Source organism: Prionailurus viverrinus, chromosome E1 (genome assembly GCF_022837055.1).
Source record: "Prionailurus viverrinus isolate Anna chromosome E1, UM_Priviv_1.0, whole genome shotgun sequence".
Lineage (NCBI taxonomy): Eukaryota > Metazoa > Chordata > Mammalia > Carnivora > Felidae > Prionailurus > Prionailurus viverrinus.
This window is the reverse complement of record NC_062574.1, coordinates 4,403,815-4,422,287: the sequence shown is the minus strand read 5'-3', so window position 1 is coordinate 4,422,287 and position 18,473 is coordinate 4,403,815. Positions and strand designations below refer to the sequence as shown.

Genomic DNA, 18,473 nt, shown 5'->3' with positions numbered 1-18,473 from the left:
CAGGTGTCCAGCAGAAAGGTCTGTAGCAGACAGGACTCTCCAGTCCCCGGCCCAGCTGGGGCTTGGTCTTCTTGGCTGCAGCCCCTGTCACTGCTGCTAATTGGTGGACATCCTGTTGACCTGGCCACCAGGTCCTGGACGGCTCAGGACGCACTAGTGACAAAGTGGTTCCTGGGGACCGGTGCCTCCCAGCCACACCCGGCCGTGGCCTGGCTGCTCCTGGGTGTCCCGGCTGGCCGTGTGTCTGGGAAGAGAGAACTTGCTGGAGAGTTCTTTGTGGGGGAGCCTTCAGCACTGCCAATCACAGCACCCAGCTCATTAGCAGTCATTGCCATGGCAACGGGTCTGCCAGAAAGTGGCTCGTTAGGCTGACAACTTGGGAGATGTTATATATAGATCTGGGTGTGGGGGGAGTGGGGGTGTGGGGCCCCGTGGATATGCCTTTCTCTGGAGTTCCTATTGCTTCTGGGCTTGGGGTGTGAGAAGACGCGGAACAGGGGGACCTTAAAACTGTCTGATCTGGCTGCTAGAGCAAATTGACGACCACCCATTACCGTCGCTTTGCTCACGTCTGCAGAAGGTAAGAGTCAGGTGCTCCCAGAAGCCTCCTGAGGGGGGGACTGAGTCCCAGGCTGAACTTGAGGAGGGGCGGAGGCTGTGGGGGGCTGAGGGTGGGGGCTGGCACTGCCTGGAGGCTGCTGCAGAGACCAGATCAAATCTTTCTTAAAATAGTCTTATTTGAACAAGGGTTTGGGCTAGGGGACCAAGCCTTTCTTGTACTAAGTAGCCATGCAGCTAAGCACTGTCTTTTTTTTTTTTTTTTTTTTTTTATAAATTGCACTTATTAAAATTTTATGTTCCAAGTCTTGATGTCAGAAGTGATGTTTTCTCTCTAGTGCTTTCTCTCAAGCTGCAGACCAGCCTGTTCTGAGCTCAGTAAGCATCAGGCTCACCTAGGATGCATGCGGAAAGGCTCCAGGTTGCCTTGGCGGTGGCATCAGGGCCCCGGAATCTGTGCCTTCACACACATCCCAGGGGACCGACTGGGTGTCCCCAGGACCATGCTTTGAGAAACGCTGCTGTAGCAGGGGTGAAGGGGGAGGGGGTGTTTTCAGTCTCTGGGTAACTTTGCTTGCTTGCTCTTTTTTTCCCCCCCAAGGAGGACCAGTAGCCATCGTTAAGAGGACGGTTTCCTTGGTTGCACTATTTTAAATAAGGAAACAAGGAAGTTAGCCTACAGCCGGGAACGTGACGGCGTGGGTGGGGGTGGTGGTATTTCTGCGCGTCTCCTGGGAAGGCATATGCTCATTTGGAGACTGTGAGACGGGCAGGAATAGCGGGTCTGAGTTGTGTCCGTGATGGGAGCTGGGGGGTCAGGTGGTCCAGGTGAACAAACAGCCGCCCGTGGCTAGCTGGGGAGAGATGGGCTGAGGGTAGCCTGGAGGCAGGTAGCTGGACAGAAGTCTCCAGGACAAAGCTAGTGTCTTAAAGTTTGCTTTAACCATTTGATCAGCCGTGCGGCGTAGGATGGGTTTTTTAATTCTCTCAGTCTCTGATTCCTCATTTTGAAATGGGAAACAATTTGTACCTAGTGGCAGGTTTAAATTGTAAAAACTAGAAATAAGTGCATAAAGCATCTGGCCCAGTCCTTGGAGCACTATAAACATTCGGTGCATGATGAAAGTCATTACCGATAGACGGAAATGGGATCTGAGCTCCTGTGTTTCTTGAGTACCGGCTAGATTAGGGCTCTAAAGTCATCTAGAAGCCTCTTGATACTCTATAGGAAATAGAGTGAGGGGGTATATGCACAAACGATTCCATGGTGCGGGGGAGGGGGGCAGAAGATCCATAGCTTCCTTCAGATTCTCCGAGGATGGTTTTCCATATACATTTGAGCAGGTTGTTGACTGAACAAAGGGACAAAAGGGAGGCTGCAATCCAGCCTTGCGCTCAGAGGGATGGCCCATCTGGAGGAAGAGGCAGCATTTTATAATTTCCACAAAGCCATGCTGTGCCTCAGGTTAAGAATTTCTGAGTTGGAGGAAATCGCTTTCACCTCCGATCTTGTTCATTGTAGGTAGGGCCCCAGCCCCCGGGCCTGTGTCACTTCCTCTGCTGGTTCCTATTCCCATGGGAAGGAGCTACCGGGAGGGAAGGGGAGAAGCCACAGGACTAACAAAAGGAAGGAAAGGATTTAACTTGAAGGAAATGAATTAGAAGAAGCAGCTTGAGAGAGACCATAATTATTGGGTAGTTCCTTGCACTACATCTGTCTGGATGGCTGTGGGGCGGCTCTCCCGGGAGGCCCGTCCCTCCATGGCCATGAGCGACGAGGTAATGTGGGTGGTTCGGGCCTCTTCGACCAGGGCCTGTAGGTGGGGAGTCCGACTTCTCCCTCCTCCACAGCTTGACAATGATTTTTTTTTTTAAGTTGTGAAATACACCTAACAAAGTGTATCATGGCTGGTATTTATACACCCATAGCATTGTGCGACCATCACCTCTGTCTGCTTCCAGAACATTTGCATCACCCCAAAAAAGAAACCCTGTACCCATCCTCCCCCCTTCCCTCCCGAGCCCCTGGCAACTGCTAATCTGCCTCCTGTTTCTATAGATTTCTCTATTCTGGGCATTTCATATAAATGGAAGCGGGCAGTATGTGGGCCCTTTTGTGTCTCTAGCTTACGGCACATAGCTTGGTTTCCGGGTTCCTCCGTGCTGGAGCGTGTATCAGCACCTCGTTCCTTTTGATGGCGGGTATTTCTTTGTTTGGAGGCACCCCATTTTGTTGACCCCCGCTCATCCGTCGATGGACCCTTGGGTGGTTTCTGCCTTCTGGCTGTTAGACCGTGCTGCTGTGAATACGGATTTACGGTAAGCGTTAGGTGCCATTTTCAATTCTCCTGGGTACATACCCAGTTGCGTCCGTGTCTTTTGACTCCCGATGTGGTTCAGGAGAGCAGGACTGTGGCTGCCCCGGTGAGCGGGGGCAGAGCACAGGGAGGTGACAGGCAGAGTGGGCAGCTGTGGCCGTGCTGGAGGGGGATAGGGGACAGACACCCTTTGCTACGTTGGCCCATTTTGGAAATAGGCTGAAGTTGGCCCTTCCTGGCTCAGAATCAGAGGTCCTCCCCGACAGGTGTCCTCTGTAGGGTCTAGGCAGGGAGAATCCTGCGTTTCCTAGATGGGTAAGACCTCAAGGCAGTCAGGGTACCTCTGTGGTCATCAGTGTCCTATAATGGAAGCCAAGGCTTAGTCTGATCCCACAGAGTTAGATAAATCCCCTAGAGTCATTCTTTTTTTTTTTTTTTAATGTTTGTTTATTTTTGAGGGAAGGGGAGGGGCAGAGAGAGGCAGACAGAGGATCCAAAGCGGGTTCTGCACTGACAGCAGTGAATCCGATGCAGGGCTGGAACTCAAGGCCCGCGAGATCATGACATTGAGCCAAACTCAGACACTTGACCTATTGAGCCACCCAGGTGGCCCCTAGAGTCATTCTGAAGACGAAAAGCACTGTGTAGCCATGGACACGGGACAGGTGTCATTGTTTGCTGTGTCACAGGTAGGCCATGGAGGGTCAGAAGTTCCCTCCACTCCCTCAACTGCCCCCCCACCCCAAGGAGCTAGCAGTCTGCTCACCACCCGGCCTCCGTGTTCGTCACCCTCTTAATGCGTTAACCTCCCCAGCGGGTGGGTCTTTGCCCTTTGAATTGCACAGTCTTGGACACAGAGGTCTGGGGAGGAGCGACAGTTAACGGTGACATTGTTTCAGACGTGGTAGAGTGCTAGGCTGGACTGTGGGCCCCTGAACTTCACATCCAGGGGGCAGAGGCTGCGTGAAACCGGGTCTCACTGGGCTCTTAAACGCGTCCCTCCCGCCGGGAACCCTCAGCTACGAGGCATCTTGGTGACAGGGACTCTCCTAGGTGCTGAGTGCGTTATCGTTCACGTCCATGGCGCCTTCCGCAGCAGGGCTCCTGTCTTCCCCCTCGGTTTTGTGGATGTACAGATAAAAGCAGTTGGCTGAGTCACTTCCCCAAGTCATGTGGCTGCTCAGGGGCTGAGTCAGGATTGAGCCCCAGGCCGGAGGGCCGTTTCCCCTTTGCTTCTGGGTCCCTCTCTCCTCTGTACCCTATTTCTGGCTGTGTCCGTCTCTGACCCTTGCTTAATACCCTTTAACAATTGCCCATTTCCTCCCCGGGGCTGCTAGGAGAAACACCAAATATGGCCTTCCCTTCTTGGATGCTCTAAGACACCTGACTCCACAGAAGCAGCCTGCCGTCTTACCCCCTGGGTTCTAGAATATTCCTCTCTTACGTGAAGCCTCATAGCCTTCTCATTCCTGTAATACTCCCAGCTCCACTCAGCCAAGATGCACATCTCCTGTATGTGGGATATTTTATCCACACACACGTGTGCACCTGCACACTGGACTCCTCATAAGACTGTTTGCTGTGTGTGTGTTTTGACCACATGCCGATGTGGGAGGAGCCACAGCAGGTGTCTGGAGGTCCAGGTAGATGTGATCAGGTGTGTGTTGGGATTCTGGACATGCCCTGCTGGGGAGGAGGCCGCCTGGCCGCTGTCCGGCACCCGGTGCTGGGACACCTGTCCATACTGAATCGAAGACGCACTGTGGGTTAAAAGCCGTGGAGACGGAAGTTGGCCATGGGGAGGCCGTGTTTACTCAGGGTCCCGGGAGCATCTAGGATTGACCGGGTCCCTGCTGAGGGCGTGCAGGGCACATGTACGCGGTTTTGCAGCCTTAAGAAAATACAGGAGCAGGAGAGCCAAGGAACCATGTGTCTGCACTGCTTGCTTTTTTTTTCTTTTTTAATGTTTATTTATTTTTGAGAGAGAGAGAGAGAGAGAGACAGAGCATGAGCACAGGAGGGGCAGACACAGAGGGAGACACAGAATCCAAAGCAGGCTCCAGGCTCCGAGCTGTCAGCACAGAGCCCAACGCGGGGCTTGAACTCACGAACCGTGAGATCATGACCTGAGCCAAAGTTGGGTGCTTAACCGACTGAGCCATGCAGCCTCCCCTCTCTGATTTTTATTCTTATTTATTTAAAAATTTTTTTTAAAAAACGTTTATTTATTTTTGAGAGAGACACAGGGTAAGCAGGGGAGGGGCAGAGAGAGAGGGAGACACAGAATTGGAAGCAGGTTCCGGGCTCTGAGCTGTCAGCACAGAGCCTGGCATGGGGCTCGAACTCACGAACTGCGAGATCATGACCTGAGCCAAAGTCAGACGCTGAACTGACTGAGCCACCCAGGCACACCTCTCCAATTTTTATTTTTAAGAACACTGCTCCCCCTGGTCAAAAGAATTAAACCCCACCGTAAGCGCACGTGAGCAAAAGGGAGTCGCGTTTTGGCCCGTGAGCCCGGTTCTCTCCAGATCTCCCCCAGAGAGATTTGGATGCAGGACCAGAAAAGCCCCCCCCTTGCCCTCCGTCCGTTCTCGGCGTTGTCTGAGAAGCTTTTGCATCGCGCTCTGCTGAGACTTGCGTTAATTACTTCTGCTAGGTTCACACAGCCGGCCTCGGGGCCTCGTCTGCTGCTGTCCTCGGGGGTCCCGAGGCGCTCTGGCTTCAGGTTCTGCAGCCGGGGGTGTGCAGAGTGATGGCGCCCCGGAGCAAGCACAGGTGCAGGCCCTGTGAGCGCCTGACCCCGACAGCCCCCCGTGCCCGCGGTGTGTGACCTTTTCTCTCCTCTTCCACAGAAACCTGGAATGGTCCCCCCACCGCCGGGAGAGGAGAGCCAGATTACCCTCCTTCCGCCTGGCTGGCAGAGTTACTTGTCTCCTCAGGGTCGGCGTTACTATGTCAACACGACCACCAATGGTGAGTCCTGCTCGGGGGGGGGGGGGGGGGGGGGGGCAGAGGGACCTTGCACCAGCCTCCCTCGGGGTTTCTGTCCTCCTCTGGCGTGTACCGACCGATGCTCAGACTGTTTCTTCGGAAACCTACCTCCGGGGCTGTGGGGGACTCTTGCTTTCCCCACGGTGCCGGGTGGTGGGGGTCCGTGCCGGATGGGGAGGGCCGCCCTTCAGGGTTGGGGGTCATCTCTGGAAACTCACAGCCACCCCCGGCATCTCCGTCGAACCCAGTCTCATGGTCTGGGACCAGTTCCCAAAGCGGGACCTCAGAAGGTTCTCAGGTCAACATCTGGTTTAAGCCGAGTAAGCAAGGTTTAGCTACTGTAGGATCCTCTGGGAGTGTGGCCTGTGCTAATAAGACAGAAGCTTCCACGAACAGGGGTTGCCGGTGTGGGGTTTCCCTAATTTGACTGCAACATCTTCCCCGAAGTATCCCACTGGCTCGTGTTTCTTGGGATGCTCATTGGGAAATTCTGGGGTTACTTGCGAATTATTTTTTTCTAATAGAGGACACGGGTCCCATGTGCAGTTCTGAGCTGAGTTGGGACCACACCTCCTTGCACTCGGTTGTTGTGGACTTCCTGGGCCTCACGGTGACTCCAGGACCCCCCCAGCATGCGGGCTGTAGAGTGGGGCTTGCAAGAAGGCTAGGGAAGGTGTATAGAAGGAGCAGCAGTAGGTTCTAGAACAGGGTGGTCTTGGGCAGGGCAGGGCAGAGCAAATGCAGCCAGAGGGCTCTGTCTCTTGGCCTCCACACCTCCCCAGAGGAGGGAAACACAGAAGGTTCGATGTGGGGCGAATCACAGATGTGCGTGTCAAGGCGGGATGTGAAATACAGTCTATGTCCACGTGTCGGCCCTGCCTTGGTCCTTCACCTCCCGTGTCTGTGCCCACCTGACTTAACGGTCACCTCTTCCGACCCAGTGGTACCGTTACTATGGTCGGTGATTGCAAGGCCACCCTCGGAGGGGTCCTGGTAACGGGGAGCCAGCCTTTCAGAGGGAGCAGCAGAGAAAGCAGCTGCCGCTAGGGGTCGCTGGTTTGTGTTCTCGTCCCCTGCGGGCTTGAGGGGCTTGTTCCAGCAGAGGCGGTAACTGGGGTTTCTAGGAAAAGGGAAGTGGAACTATTTCTGATCGTTCTAATCTCAAGCTTCCTCCAAACACACACTTGAATGGCCTTGCACCGTGGTCGGCCTTTGAGGTTTCAGAGGAAGTTCTAGGCACAGCATGATGCCGACCGAGGTCCTCAGGGTCTCGGATGGATTCTCGTCCTGAATCAGCCCACTCTGTTGCAAAGGGGCTGAGTGAGGGTGGGTGGTCAAGAGAGGCTTGGTAAAATCTGCATTTATTTTATTTTATTTTATTTTATTTTATTTTATTTATTTTATTTTATTTATTTTATTTTATTTATTTTATTTTATTTATTTTATTTTATTTATTTTATTTTATTTTATTTTATTTATTTTATTTATTTATTTTATTTTATTTTATTTATTTTATTTATTTTATTTTATTATTTTATTTTATTTTATTTTATTTTATTTTATTTTATTTTATTTCATTTCATTTCATTTCATTTCATTTTTTTAATTAGAGAGTAGAACGTTCCTGGTTAAGAAACTCACTGGGTGTGAAAAGAAATAAAAAGTAAAAATCTGTGGTTGCCTTCCCTAAAGCTGTTTATCCTGCACGTCGTTGCAGACGTTTGTATCCTCTTACCTTCTAACACATGCGTGCTCATTCTTCTTAACAAATCGGAAGAACGGTCCAGGTTCTGGGAACTGGTCAGACAGCGTCTTTCTGTATGTGTACATGTTACTGGAACTAATGTTGCAACACGGCTCCGTGATGCTCCACTGCGGGCATATGCTACTACTGTTAATGTAACTCTCCCGTCTTCGTTAAGGGGATATTAAAGTCCCATTTTAATTAACTGACAGTGTCTGGGGGCTATTTTTCTGAGGCCCAGGCTTTTCACCTGTGCCTGGCGGTCAGGGCTTTCTTGCGGGTCCGGGGATATACTGATCCCCCAGAGACTCTACACCAAGGGCGGGCAGACTGTCTTCTGTAAAGGGTCAGGCAGTGACACGTTTTTGTTCGTGAGTCTCCTGTGGTCTCCGTCACTGCTCCTCAGCTCTGTCCTCGTCACATGAAAGCTGCCACAGACGACACGGAAACCGCTGAGTGTAGCTGTGTTCCAATAGAACTTTGTTTATAGACACTGAAACGAGACAGAGCACCAGCGGGGGAGGGGCAGAGAGAGAGAGGGAGACACAGAATCCGAAGCAGGCTCCGGGCTCTGAGCTGTCAGGGCAGAGCCCGACGCGGGGCTCGAACCCACGAACCGCGAGATCATGACTTGAGCCACAGTCGGATGCCCCGGGAAATGCCTTTCTGACGGCAAAGAGATAGTCCTATTTGGAGAGATCGTGCGGACCCTGAACATCATAGTAAGGATTTTGTTCTTTAGCCAGAGGGAACAGAAGCCCAGCTATCTTTCTGATTCTGGCTGCTGGGCTTCCGATGACATTTTTGGATCTGATCGCCCTTCTGTGGGGGAAGCACCTGTCGGAACAGCCTCTTGCTCTCCTCCTGACCTCCTGACTCCCCGGGGGCATTTGACTTTGTGTCTCGTCCTGGCCTGGCCAGCCGCGTTCCCCCCTTTCTGCCCCAGCCCTGGGGCCTCTCCTGCCATGTGACCCGGGCCAGGGCCGTGCACCCTGCTCTGGCCCCCACACACCTTTCTTCTCGTCTTCCTGTTCATCTCCCTCTCTTCCAGATACTTCTGGTGTCCCTTAATCCCTGATGGCTTCTCAGAGGGCGCTTGGGCACGGTGGGTGTTCGGTCCCTGTTTCTACACCACATATTGACAGCCAAGTTTACATTTGTATTACCTTTCTCTGGCTCATCTGTTTATTTTGAAATCCATTGAGGATTTTAGGGACAGGCATCGTCACAGCGCTGGCGGCCGGGCTGGGCTGTGGGGATGCCGATTCGGACAGGAAGCCGTCTCCGCCTTGGAACACTGGCGTCCTAGACAGCACATGCCCACAGGCATTGTGAGTGTTAGTGTTGACATCTGGGGGCTCTGGGGTAGAGGGTCACCAGCTTTTGCTGGGTCTTGGAAGAGGGAGGGACCCTGGACTCGGGGATTCCATGCGGGGGTCACCGCGCCACAAGGGCGAGACGGCGGGGAAAAGTCTGACCCACCAATGACCCCACGAGACACCGGGAGGACCTGGGACTTTGCCCTGAGGGCAACAGACAGCTCTAGAAGGCATTCAAGCAGAGGCCTGACGTGATCAGAACAGCGTGGCAAGACTGCTTGGGTAGCAGAGGGGAGGAAGCAGGGGCGGTGAGCATGGGCCCACGCAAACAAAATGAGAATAGAAGGAATGAGGTCAGCGCCACACCTACAGCTGTAGCTGGGGAGGGAGGAGGTAGAATCCGTCGACAGGATGTAGCAGGTGAGGGAAAGAAGGACTCAAGGCTCCTCTGAGTTGTTTTGCTTTGTGTGATGGAGCCGTGCAGGGAGCACCTGGGACGCGAGGGAGGAACGGGTTTGGAGGGGAGAAGACAAAAATCCATGTTGCACGTAGGGTTCCTTGGAGAGCTGGCCAGCCTATGTTTAGACGGATGCGTCTGTGACATGGGGGGGGGGCACCTGGGCCGGAGATGAGGATCTGGGGATCCATGTGGGTGCCTGGCTTGGCAAGCAGAAAGCAGAATGGATTTCACCTCTTCTTACCCCTTTGGCCTGGCAGCATTATGCAGTGACCAACCTGTACGACCACAGAGGGCAGTCCAGAATTTTCATTTCATCGTGAACGGAGGAATGAAGCTGTGAAATTCAGGAGATCATCACCCAGGGCGAACCTCTAGGAGAGAGTCCTGCAGAGAAACATGGAAGGAGGGGCAAGGGAGACTTTGAAATAATTGTCAGAGATCGGAAGAATTCAGGAGAAATAAGGCAATATTGTGAAGGGCAAATGAGAAAAGATGGTTGAGAAAGACACTCAGAAACTGAAATATAGATCAAGTTTATGATAGAGGTGATTTATTTATTTATTTATTTTTATTAAAAAAATTTTTTTTTAATGTTTACTTTTGAGACAGAGACAGAGCATGAACGGGGGAGGGTCAGAGAGAGAGGGAGACACAGAATCCGAAGCAGGCTCCAGGCTCTGAGGTGTCAGCACAGAGCCCGACGCGGGGCTCGAACCCACAGACCGCGAGATCATGACCTGAGCCGAAGTCGGACGCTCAACCGACTGAGCCACCCAGGCACCCCAAAATAAAATTTATTTTTTTTTTAATTATTTTTTTTTCCAACGTTTTTATTTATTTTTGGGACAGAGAGAGACAGAGCATGAACGGGGGAGGGGCAGAGAGAGAGGGAGACACAGAATCGGAAACAGGCTCCAGGCTCCGAGCCATCAGCCCAGAGCCTGACGCGGGGCTCGAACTCACGGACCGCGAGATCGTGACCTGGCTGAAGTCGGACGCTCAACCGACTGCGCCACCCAGGCGCCCCTAAAATTTATTTTTAAGGGAAACACAACTATCTTCTTGGAGCCCCAGCCGAAGCCCAGAGGAGCTAGGAATTGTTTTTGCTTTTTTGATAAAGTATCCATACGTACAAATGTTTTATTATGTTTGTGAGTGAAGCTCGGAGGGCCTCACCAGGTTTTGAGCTTTTTGGATTCATTTGCCAAATGGCCGGTTGTTCTCTTGATTTCTTGTTTTAATTTTTCTTTAAATGAGTAGATTCCCATTTAACTTTATTACACCAGGAATTAATGTGAGTTTGTGGGTAAGTTTTCCAGTAGAACACTTTCAAAAGCATTGTTTGACCTCTTCTTTGTTACAAATAATTGGATGTTTTTCTCGTTCTCCAGATAGAACAGCCCTGATAATTCCCTGTTAATAACAGTTGCCCGGAGAAACTTCTACACTCAGAAACCTCTATGTGTTTTCTTCTGTCCATCTGTGTTGAACAAATGTGAGATGAGAATGTTGCTTTTTCTTGGCACGTTTAGTTGATTTGAGTTCGCTGTGTGTGCGCGCGCGTGTGTGTATGTGTGTTTGCATTCGTACACGTTTCTTGTTTTGGCTTTCTTATTTTTATCTAATGGACTCTTTGCGCAAAGCTGTTAGACCTTAGCACTTATTATTAATCTGTTTCTGTGTGGGTTTTGTTTTTCCTCGCAGAGAATCCATTTTAATTTGTAGCGTTAAGGTAGCATTTAAAGTGCACAACACATTCCTCGAATCTCAGCCTTTTTGAAGGGCAGTAATCTTGGAACTTTGGCAAATGCCGAGTGGGTTAGAGTCCTGCCCACAGCCAGGATATGGAAGACCCGTAAAAAACCAAGACAAAGGAGACAAAAAGGATTGTATTGTTTACTGTGTTCTAGGAAGTTGAGTTAATGTGGAAAAGGCAGCTGATTGGTCCAGAGTGTAAGAACTATCCTCATTGGCTGTTAGGCGGGGTCACCGATTAGCAGCAAATTATCCAGATATGTAAGTGACACATGAAGGAATGTGTGAGGGACGCCTGGGTGGCTCAGTCGATTGAGTGTCCAACTTCGGCTCAGGTCATGATCTTGCGGTTCGTGAGTTCAAGCCCCACATCGGTCTCACTGCTGTCAGTGAGGAGCCCACTTTGGATCCTGTGCCCCGCCCCTCCCCTGCTTGCACCCTCTCTCTCTCTCAAAAATAAACAAACGTTAAAGAAAAAAAAAAAGAAATGTGTGGGATATGACCCAGCAATTCTACTCCTAGATACATACCCAAGAGAATTGGTTATATACACGCGAAAACCTGTACGTGAATATTCATGATGGCATTCTTCATCGTGGCTGGAAACAACCAAAATGTCTGTCACACGATGAATGGATACACAAAATGAGCTGTATCCTTAAAAATGGGATCTTACTCAGGCATAAACAGGAAGGAAATACTTGTGGACACCTGCTGCAACACGGATGAACCTTGAAAACATCATGTTGAGCGCAAGAAGCCGATACAAAAATCATACACCATATGGTTCCATTTACGCAAAATACCCAGGATAGGCAATGACATAAATACAGAAAGTAGATGAGTGGTTTCCCAGGCAGGGAGAGGGGAGGATTAGAGACCTCGGATGGGTACGAGGGTTAGATGATGAAAGTGTTACAAAATTAGATAGTTGGTAATATCTGCACAATTGTGTGAACATAGTAGAAACTATTACGTGCTTTTAGAGAGGATTTTATGGTATATAAATTAACACAATAAAAAGAGGCATATGATGTCTTGGTTGGAGTTTCCTTCTGCCTGATTCCCAAACTTTGGTGGGCATTCGAAATACCTAGGGAGTTTGTTTAAAAATACCACAAACATTAAAGGGCACCCGGGTGGTTCAGTCGGTTAAGCGTCCAACTGGAGCCTGCTTCAGATTCTGTGTCCCCCCCCCCCCCCCGCCCCTCCCTGGCTTACACTCTGTGTGTCTCTCTCAAAAATAAACATTAAAAAATTTTTTTTTGCTACCATAAATATTAAAAAGAAAATTTTAAAAAGGTGGGTGCCTGCGTGGCTCAGTCAGCTAAGTAAGTGTCCGACTTCAGCTCAGGTCATGATCTCGCAGTTGGTGAGTTTGAGCCCCGCGTCGGGGTCTGACAGCTCGGAGCCTGGAGCCTGCTTTGGATTCTGTGTCTCCCTCTGTCTCTGCCCCTCCTCTGCTCTCTCTCTCTCTCTCTCTCTCTCTCTCTCAAAAATAAATAAACATTAAAAAAAATACCAATATGCAGGCAGGTCCCACCACAGACCTATTGAGTCAGAATCTGTTCTTTGGAAAGAGTAAAAACGTCTGCTTTATATTTTTAAGCGCTTTCTAATAGTTCCCACCCATTTTTGACTTGCAAGGAGACCGTGAGATTGATGAGGGCATAGTCAGCAGATCAAATAGCATGAGGTTGAAGAGTAAACTTAAATCCAATTTTCTTTAAAAGAGGTACAGTGGAAAAAACACAATTTTCTTCAAACAAGTAAACACATATTCTAGTCTCGAGGTTAAAGGTTGTATAACCGTAAGCTACTGTAGTTCAGGCGGAATCTCCAAGACGAGCCGCTTCCGAACAGATTACTCAATTTTACGCCGACAAGTCACAGATTGAGTATAAACCTGCCACGAAAGACCCTTCAGCCTGGCTAGCATTTATATTCTTCGGTGTTGTCAAGGTAACGGACTTGTGGACACCTTCCAGTCTTTATCCCGATACTTCTAACCAGGATGAGTGGCAGATCTTTTAATTTCAGAGCATTCGAGTCAAAAGTTCAAAAAAAAATTTTTTTTTTTAATCTCAGCATTTTTGCCACTAGAAAAACCCCTGTGAACGCTTGTGTCGACTTTGCTTCTGGCTGTGGTTAAGTCAGAGCATTTGGAGGCTTCTACGATTTTCATGTTCCCATCGTGACATCTGGACCGAACGAACACGATCCTTGTCTTCAAAGGGAACTTAAGAGTCTAGTGAAATCGTTCAAGCCTTTGATACGGCAAGAGGCCGTAAGGTTTCTACTTTTGTATTGCTCTTCTCTGGAGGTTTTTAGACGGGGCTTGCTAACTCGCCTCAGCTTTGCTCTGGAAGCAAGTGCCAGCGTAGAGTTACTGACCCCTCACCGCACATCACGCAGAGCCCCGTGACCCCGTGAGCGGAGTTTGGTGGCATCTGATGGGCTGGAGTGGCTGATCCATCCCTGTCAGGGTAAACCAACCATATCAGGTGGCGGGATCTCTATCGGTTATTAGCTTGAGCAATATTCATTCATTAAAGGCCAAAATAAGAGTACAATATGGCTGTGAGTTGTGGACCCATAGAAAATGGTGTTTGCTTGGCTTGAACTCATTAAAAAAAAATAAAATAAAACAGTGCTCATCCACGATGACTAAATTTCTAGGGCATCGGCATTAGGGTGCCTCTGTGTCTGTAGGAGACCTGACAGTCACAACAGGGTCAGCACCTCCAGATTCTGCTGAACTGCCCGGAAGAGGTGCAGGTGTGACGGAGGTCATGTGCTGGATTGTCTTGAGACCAGGGGTCGGCATTATTCTGCGTACGTAGCGAGTTAAAATGTTCAGTGACTTGACAACGTTGGCAAATTGGGACGTTTTCCATGAACATCGGTTAACTTGTCTTCTCTTGAAGAATCATGGGGTGTGGCCGCATTGGACCCACCTTCCTGCGTGCACATAAGCCGGGAGGAGCTGAGAAGGTTGCCTCACTCCCCCTGATTTTTCTTACCCTTCGTCGCATGCCTGCGTTTTGTGTGTCCAGTTCCTGTGGGTGTTGGAGTTTTGACCTGCGTTGAGACAGAGCCTCGTGGTTTTATACCAAGTAATGCGTAAGAGAGGTGACATTGGACACCCAGTCGGCAGGATTTATTTATATTTATGTATATTTATATATTCATTTTATAAATGCTCTTGGAAATCGGAGATTAAGAAAGGGGATCCGATCCGGTAAGAGAATCAAGAATCCAGGGAGTGAGGCACGTGGGTGGCTCAGTCAGTTGAGCGTCCAACTCTTGATTTTGGCTCAGGGCATGATCCCGGGGTTGTGGGATCGAGTCCTGTGTTGGACTTCGTGCTGACTATGGAGTCTGCTTAAGCTTTCTCTCTCTCTCTCTCTCTCTCTCTCTCTCTTCCCCTTTCCCTTGGTCAAACGCTCTCTCTCTCTCTGAAATAAAACATGGGGGTGCCTGGGTGGCTCAGTCAGTTGAGTGTCCGACTTCAGCTCAGGACATGATCTCACGGGTCCGTGAGTTCGAGCCCCGCATCGGGCTCTGTGCTGACAGCTCAGAGCCCGGAGCCTGCTTCCGATTCTGTGTCTCCCTCTCTCTCCGCCCCTCCCCCACTCACGCTCTGTCTCTATCAAAAAACGAATAAACGTTAAAAAATTTTTTTAAATAAAAATTAAAATAACTCAAAAGAGAATCCAGGGAGAAATGGCTGACTGGTATATAGTTACAAAGCATCTATTTCAGCAAGGACCTCCGGCTCATCTCATGTGCTGCCTTATTCCTGGAGGTTTTGGGTGCACCTGACTATCAGCGCAGGAAGCATTGCCTTTCCGGGGCTGGCGTGAAGTCTGTGTGTGTGTGTGTGTGTGTGTGTGTGTGTGTGTGTGTGTGTGTGTTGGGGCTCTGGGAACCTGTGGCTGCAGCAGGAAGTTGGGGTCCATCTGGAAGGGCAGTCTGGACAGTGGAAACCGGGTAGCTGCTTAAAGGGTGAGAGTCCACAGAGCCTTGGGAACCCCCTAGCAAAAATGGAAAGGATCTGTAGGTTGCATTCTGATCAGTGAGTGGGCGAGCGCCGCAAGAATTGATTATCAAGCAACAAGTGTTTGTTAATGCCTCTCTGTGCTCAGCTCCAATTATCCACTTGGATGGCTTCTTACGGGGGAGGGCGGTGTGGGCTCACAGTGCACACAGGCTACATGTTTACATGTTTGCAAAGACGGACTGCATCCTTCAGGTGGAGAGGGGATTGTTAAACGGGTCTTTTCCTCGTGGGTTGGATCTCAGGTTTTCTTTCCTGCTTGCATAGACCTCTCTGAAGATCCCTTCTGGCTCTAAGATTCTCTGAAACCAAAGAGTCGCAACACCAGCATGCCCATCACCCGCCACAGTTTGGGAACGCGCCTCCGTCCGTAAAGCTGGCGCGGGTTTCCCGATGATCAGATCTTTGTTATCGGAGGAAGATCTCGGAGTGGGGTAACAGCGTTTTTGTTACTTCAGTCCCAGTCGGATTCCAGAGTAGGCAGAGCTCATCCAAGAGGCGTGGGAGGAGAACAGGGTGAGAAGTTAGTCATGCAGGATGTGTTTACTTCATGCCGCCCCCTGGGAACAGCGTGCTGGGCCGAGCGCAGGGGCACTGAGACCCTGCGCTGGAAGGATCTTGTCCTTTGCACACACCATAAGCCGGGCCTTGCGTACGGCAGCCCCCCGGTCGTTGCTGTTGACTGAATCTCCCGACCAGCTGTGCTTAATGCTTCTCTGCACGCCCGAAGATGCCCTCAGCCCCGGAAGAAACAGCTCCTGTAATGGGGGAGAGTGGAAATGATCCTGCAGTCTGGAACAGGGAGGAGCTGTGGGAGCAATATGCCCGGGGGAGGGGGGAGGGGGTCCTGCCTCTCACTCCCACCCCCCAAATTAACCCTCACGTGGCCATTGTGGGGACCTCGTAGGGGTTCCAGGTGACTGGGGGCACTTGGGTTAGAGAAGTCAGAGCAGAAGCAGTTTGATAGCTCGTATGTTCACAGCCAGCCTGACTGGGCACATGTGGTCTGATCGGAGGCCCCCTGGGGTCTGCGTTAGACTTGGGCTTAGCTGTCTCCTGGTCCCTGGTGGTCGGTCCCCTTGCTGCCCCTCTGGGCGGTGCCACAGACCCAGACCCTCTGGACTTCTAGCCCAGGCTTCACAGCCAGCCCCAGCCCCAGCCCCTTGCTTCCTGATAGGGATTGATGTCTGTGCCCCTGCAAAAGATGTTGAAATCCTAACCCCCAGGAGCTGTGGACGTGACCTTGGATATAAGATCTTCACAGATACTCAAATTAAGATAAGGTCGTCCTGGAACACGGTGGGCCCGATCCAATCCACGGGGGTCTTTACAAAAAGGAGAATTTGGGGCATAGTGGCAAATACATGGCGGGGGAGGGGGAGGGGGAGGTGATACAAAGACCCAGATGACAGATGCTGGAACAGACTCTCCTTCACAGCCCTCAAAAGGAACCAGCCCCGCCAGACCTGGATCTCTGGCTCTTGGCCCCCAAAACTGGGGCGCAACACATTTCTGTTGTTTAAGCCCCCTGGTTGGTGGTGTTCTGTGGGGAAGCCCCGGAAAACCAACACGCTTCCCAGGCCCCGGCATGGCAGGCCACCGGTGATCTCTTTGGGCACTGTGAAGTCAGACGGGTGGCAGCATATCCTCCAGAAGGCCTTGGAGAGGTGTGACCTGTCACCTGTGTTTCTGACACCCGGCCCTCAGGTAAAGTAGCACCAGCAGCCGGAAGGTGGCCTCCTTTCCTGTTGCATTGACAGCCTGTCGGGGAATGCAGGGCGTGGGCTCTGGCTGAAAATAGTCGCCTGGGTCCCAGAATCCTGGTGCTTCCAGGAGAGGGACGTGCAGAAAAGCTTTTATGTAAGCTTCTGGAAAGAGACACATTAAGCAGCTGATTTCCAGATCCTTTGAATTGTTCTCATAACGGTTTTTGAGCGCATCAGAGAGGACCGGGCTGGGGGTCGGGCCCCCAGCTTTGCCCTTTCCTGCTCTGGTCAGTCCTTCGTGCGTCCCCGGCATCCTGAAGTCTTGATTTCCCTGTGTTTGCAACAGTGCATCCGGCTGGTTTCATGCTCCGAATTTCTCCCAGGGGATGAACCCTGGTGGCTGTGCAGATAGCCCTGAGCCCTGCCACCACCTTCCTTCTGTCCCTGATTCCTGCAGGTTGGGGTGGCCCCCTGGCCCCCATGCCACACCTTTGCCTCCAGGTGCTGGGGCGGGGGGCTGGGGGTTGGTCCGTGGTGGTTCTTTCCCAGCGACGGATCCGGGAGGACTTCTGTTTTCTCTCTGATTTTTCCGTGTTTTCCAGCGTTTCCTCTGGGGACCTGTATTAATTTTATAAGTAGGATAAAAGTTATGCCTCTGAGGTGCAAGAGAGGACAGGAGCTGAGAGCCCCAACGCTCTCTCTTTCTTCCCAATCTTCAGATCCCAGCCCACCCTCCTGGACTCCACATTGCTCTCTCAGATGCCATTTTCCCGTTGGAGTCTCTCGTCATATCTTGGGCACTGCTAAGCTTTGGGGTTTCTTCTGGGGTCAGGGTGCACAGTCGGGGAGCCTGGTCTCATTTATCTGGGGGTAAGGAGCACCCAAGGGGGCCGGGCCATGTGCTGTCTCCCGCCAAGGGAGGAGAATGTCGGGCTGAGAGTCAAGAGGGACTCCTGCCTTCTTTTCTTCACCCCTCTTCTTCCCTGGCCCCAGATAAAGACCTCACTTGCTTTCTGCCACTGGTATATAAAAATGACATCTGTTGGGGCGCCTGGGGGGCTCAGTCGGCGAAGCGTCTTGACTTCGGCTCAGGTCACGATCTCAAGGTCCGTGAGTTCGAGCCCTGTGTTGGGCTCTGTGCTGACAGCTCAGAGCCTGGAGCCTGCTTCCGATTCTGTGTCTCCCTCTCTCTCTGCCCCTCCCCTGCTCGCGTGCTGTCTCCTTCTCAAAAAAAAAAAAAAAAAAAAAACCACATTAAAAAAAAATGATATGTGTTGATATGGAGGCCAGTACAGGAAGGGTGCACGGCGGGCAGCAGGAGCAGACCCTTGGGAGCCAGAACAGAATGGGTGAGGGACCACCCAGCGCTTTGGCCTCCCACGTCCCCCCCTCCCCACCCCCTACCCCCCAGCTCAGCTGTTCCCTACAAAGAGTGCGTTCCAGTGACCGGGTGTACAAATGCAGTCTTCTTGGCTGGCGGACTTTCGACATGGAGATGAGGCCCTCACGGGGATTCCACGGCAGCCTGAATATTGGTGGTGCCGGTGGGTTCTTTTTTT

At 51.2% G+C, this 18,473-nt stretch overlaps 1 protein-coding gene across 8 annotated transcripts in view; it reads left to right on the top strand.

Moving 5' to 3' along the window:
* The window catches only part of GAS7 (growth arrest specific 7), a 214,705-nt gene that overhangs the window by 121,434 nt on the left and 74,798 nt on the right, over window positions 1-18,473 (top strand). For 7 of the 8 annotated variants that reach the window (XM_047831879.1, XM_047831877.1, XM_047831885.1 and 4 more), the window contains exon 2: window positions 5,732-5,852. In XM_047831879.1, coding sequence (XP_047687835.1) covers window positions 5,732-5,852 — 121 coding nt within the window. Of the gene's footprint in view, window positions 1-2,858; window positions 2,878-5,731; window positions 5,853-18,473 lie in introns of those variants that run through there. The other variant, XM_047831883.1, reaches the window with a different exon arrangement.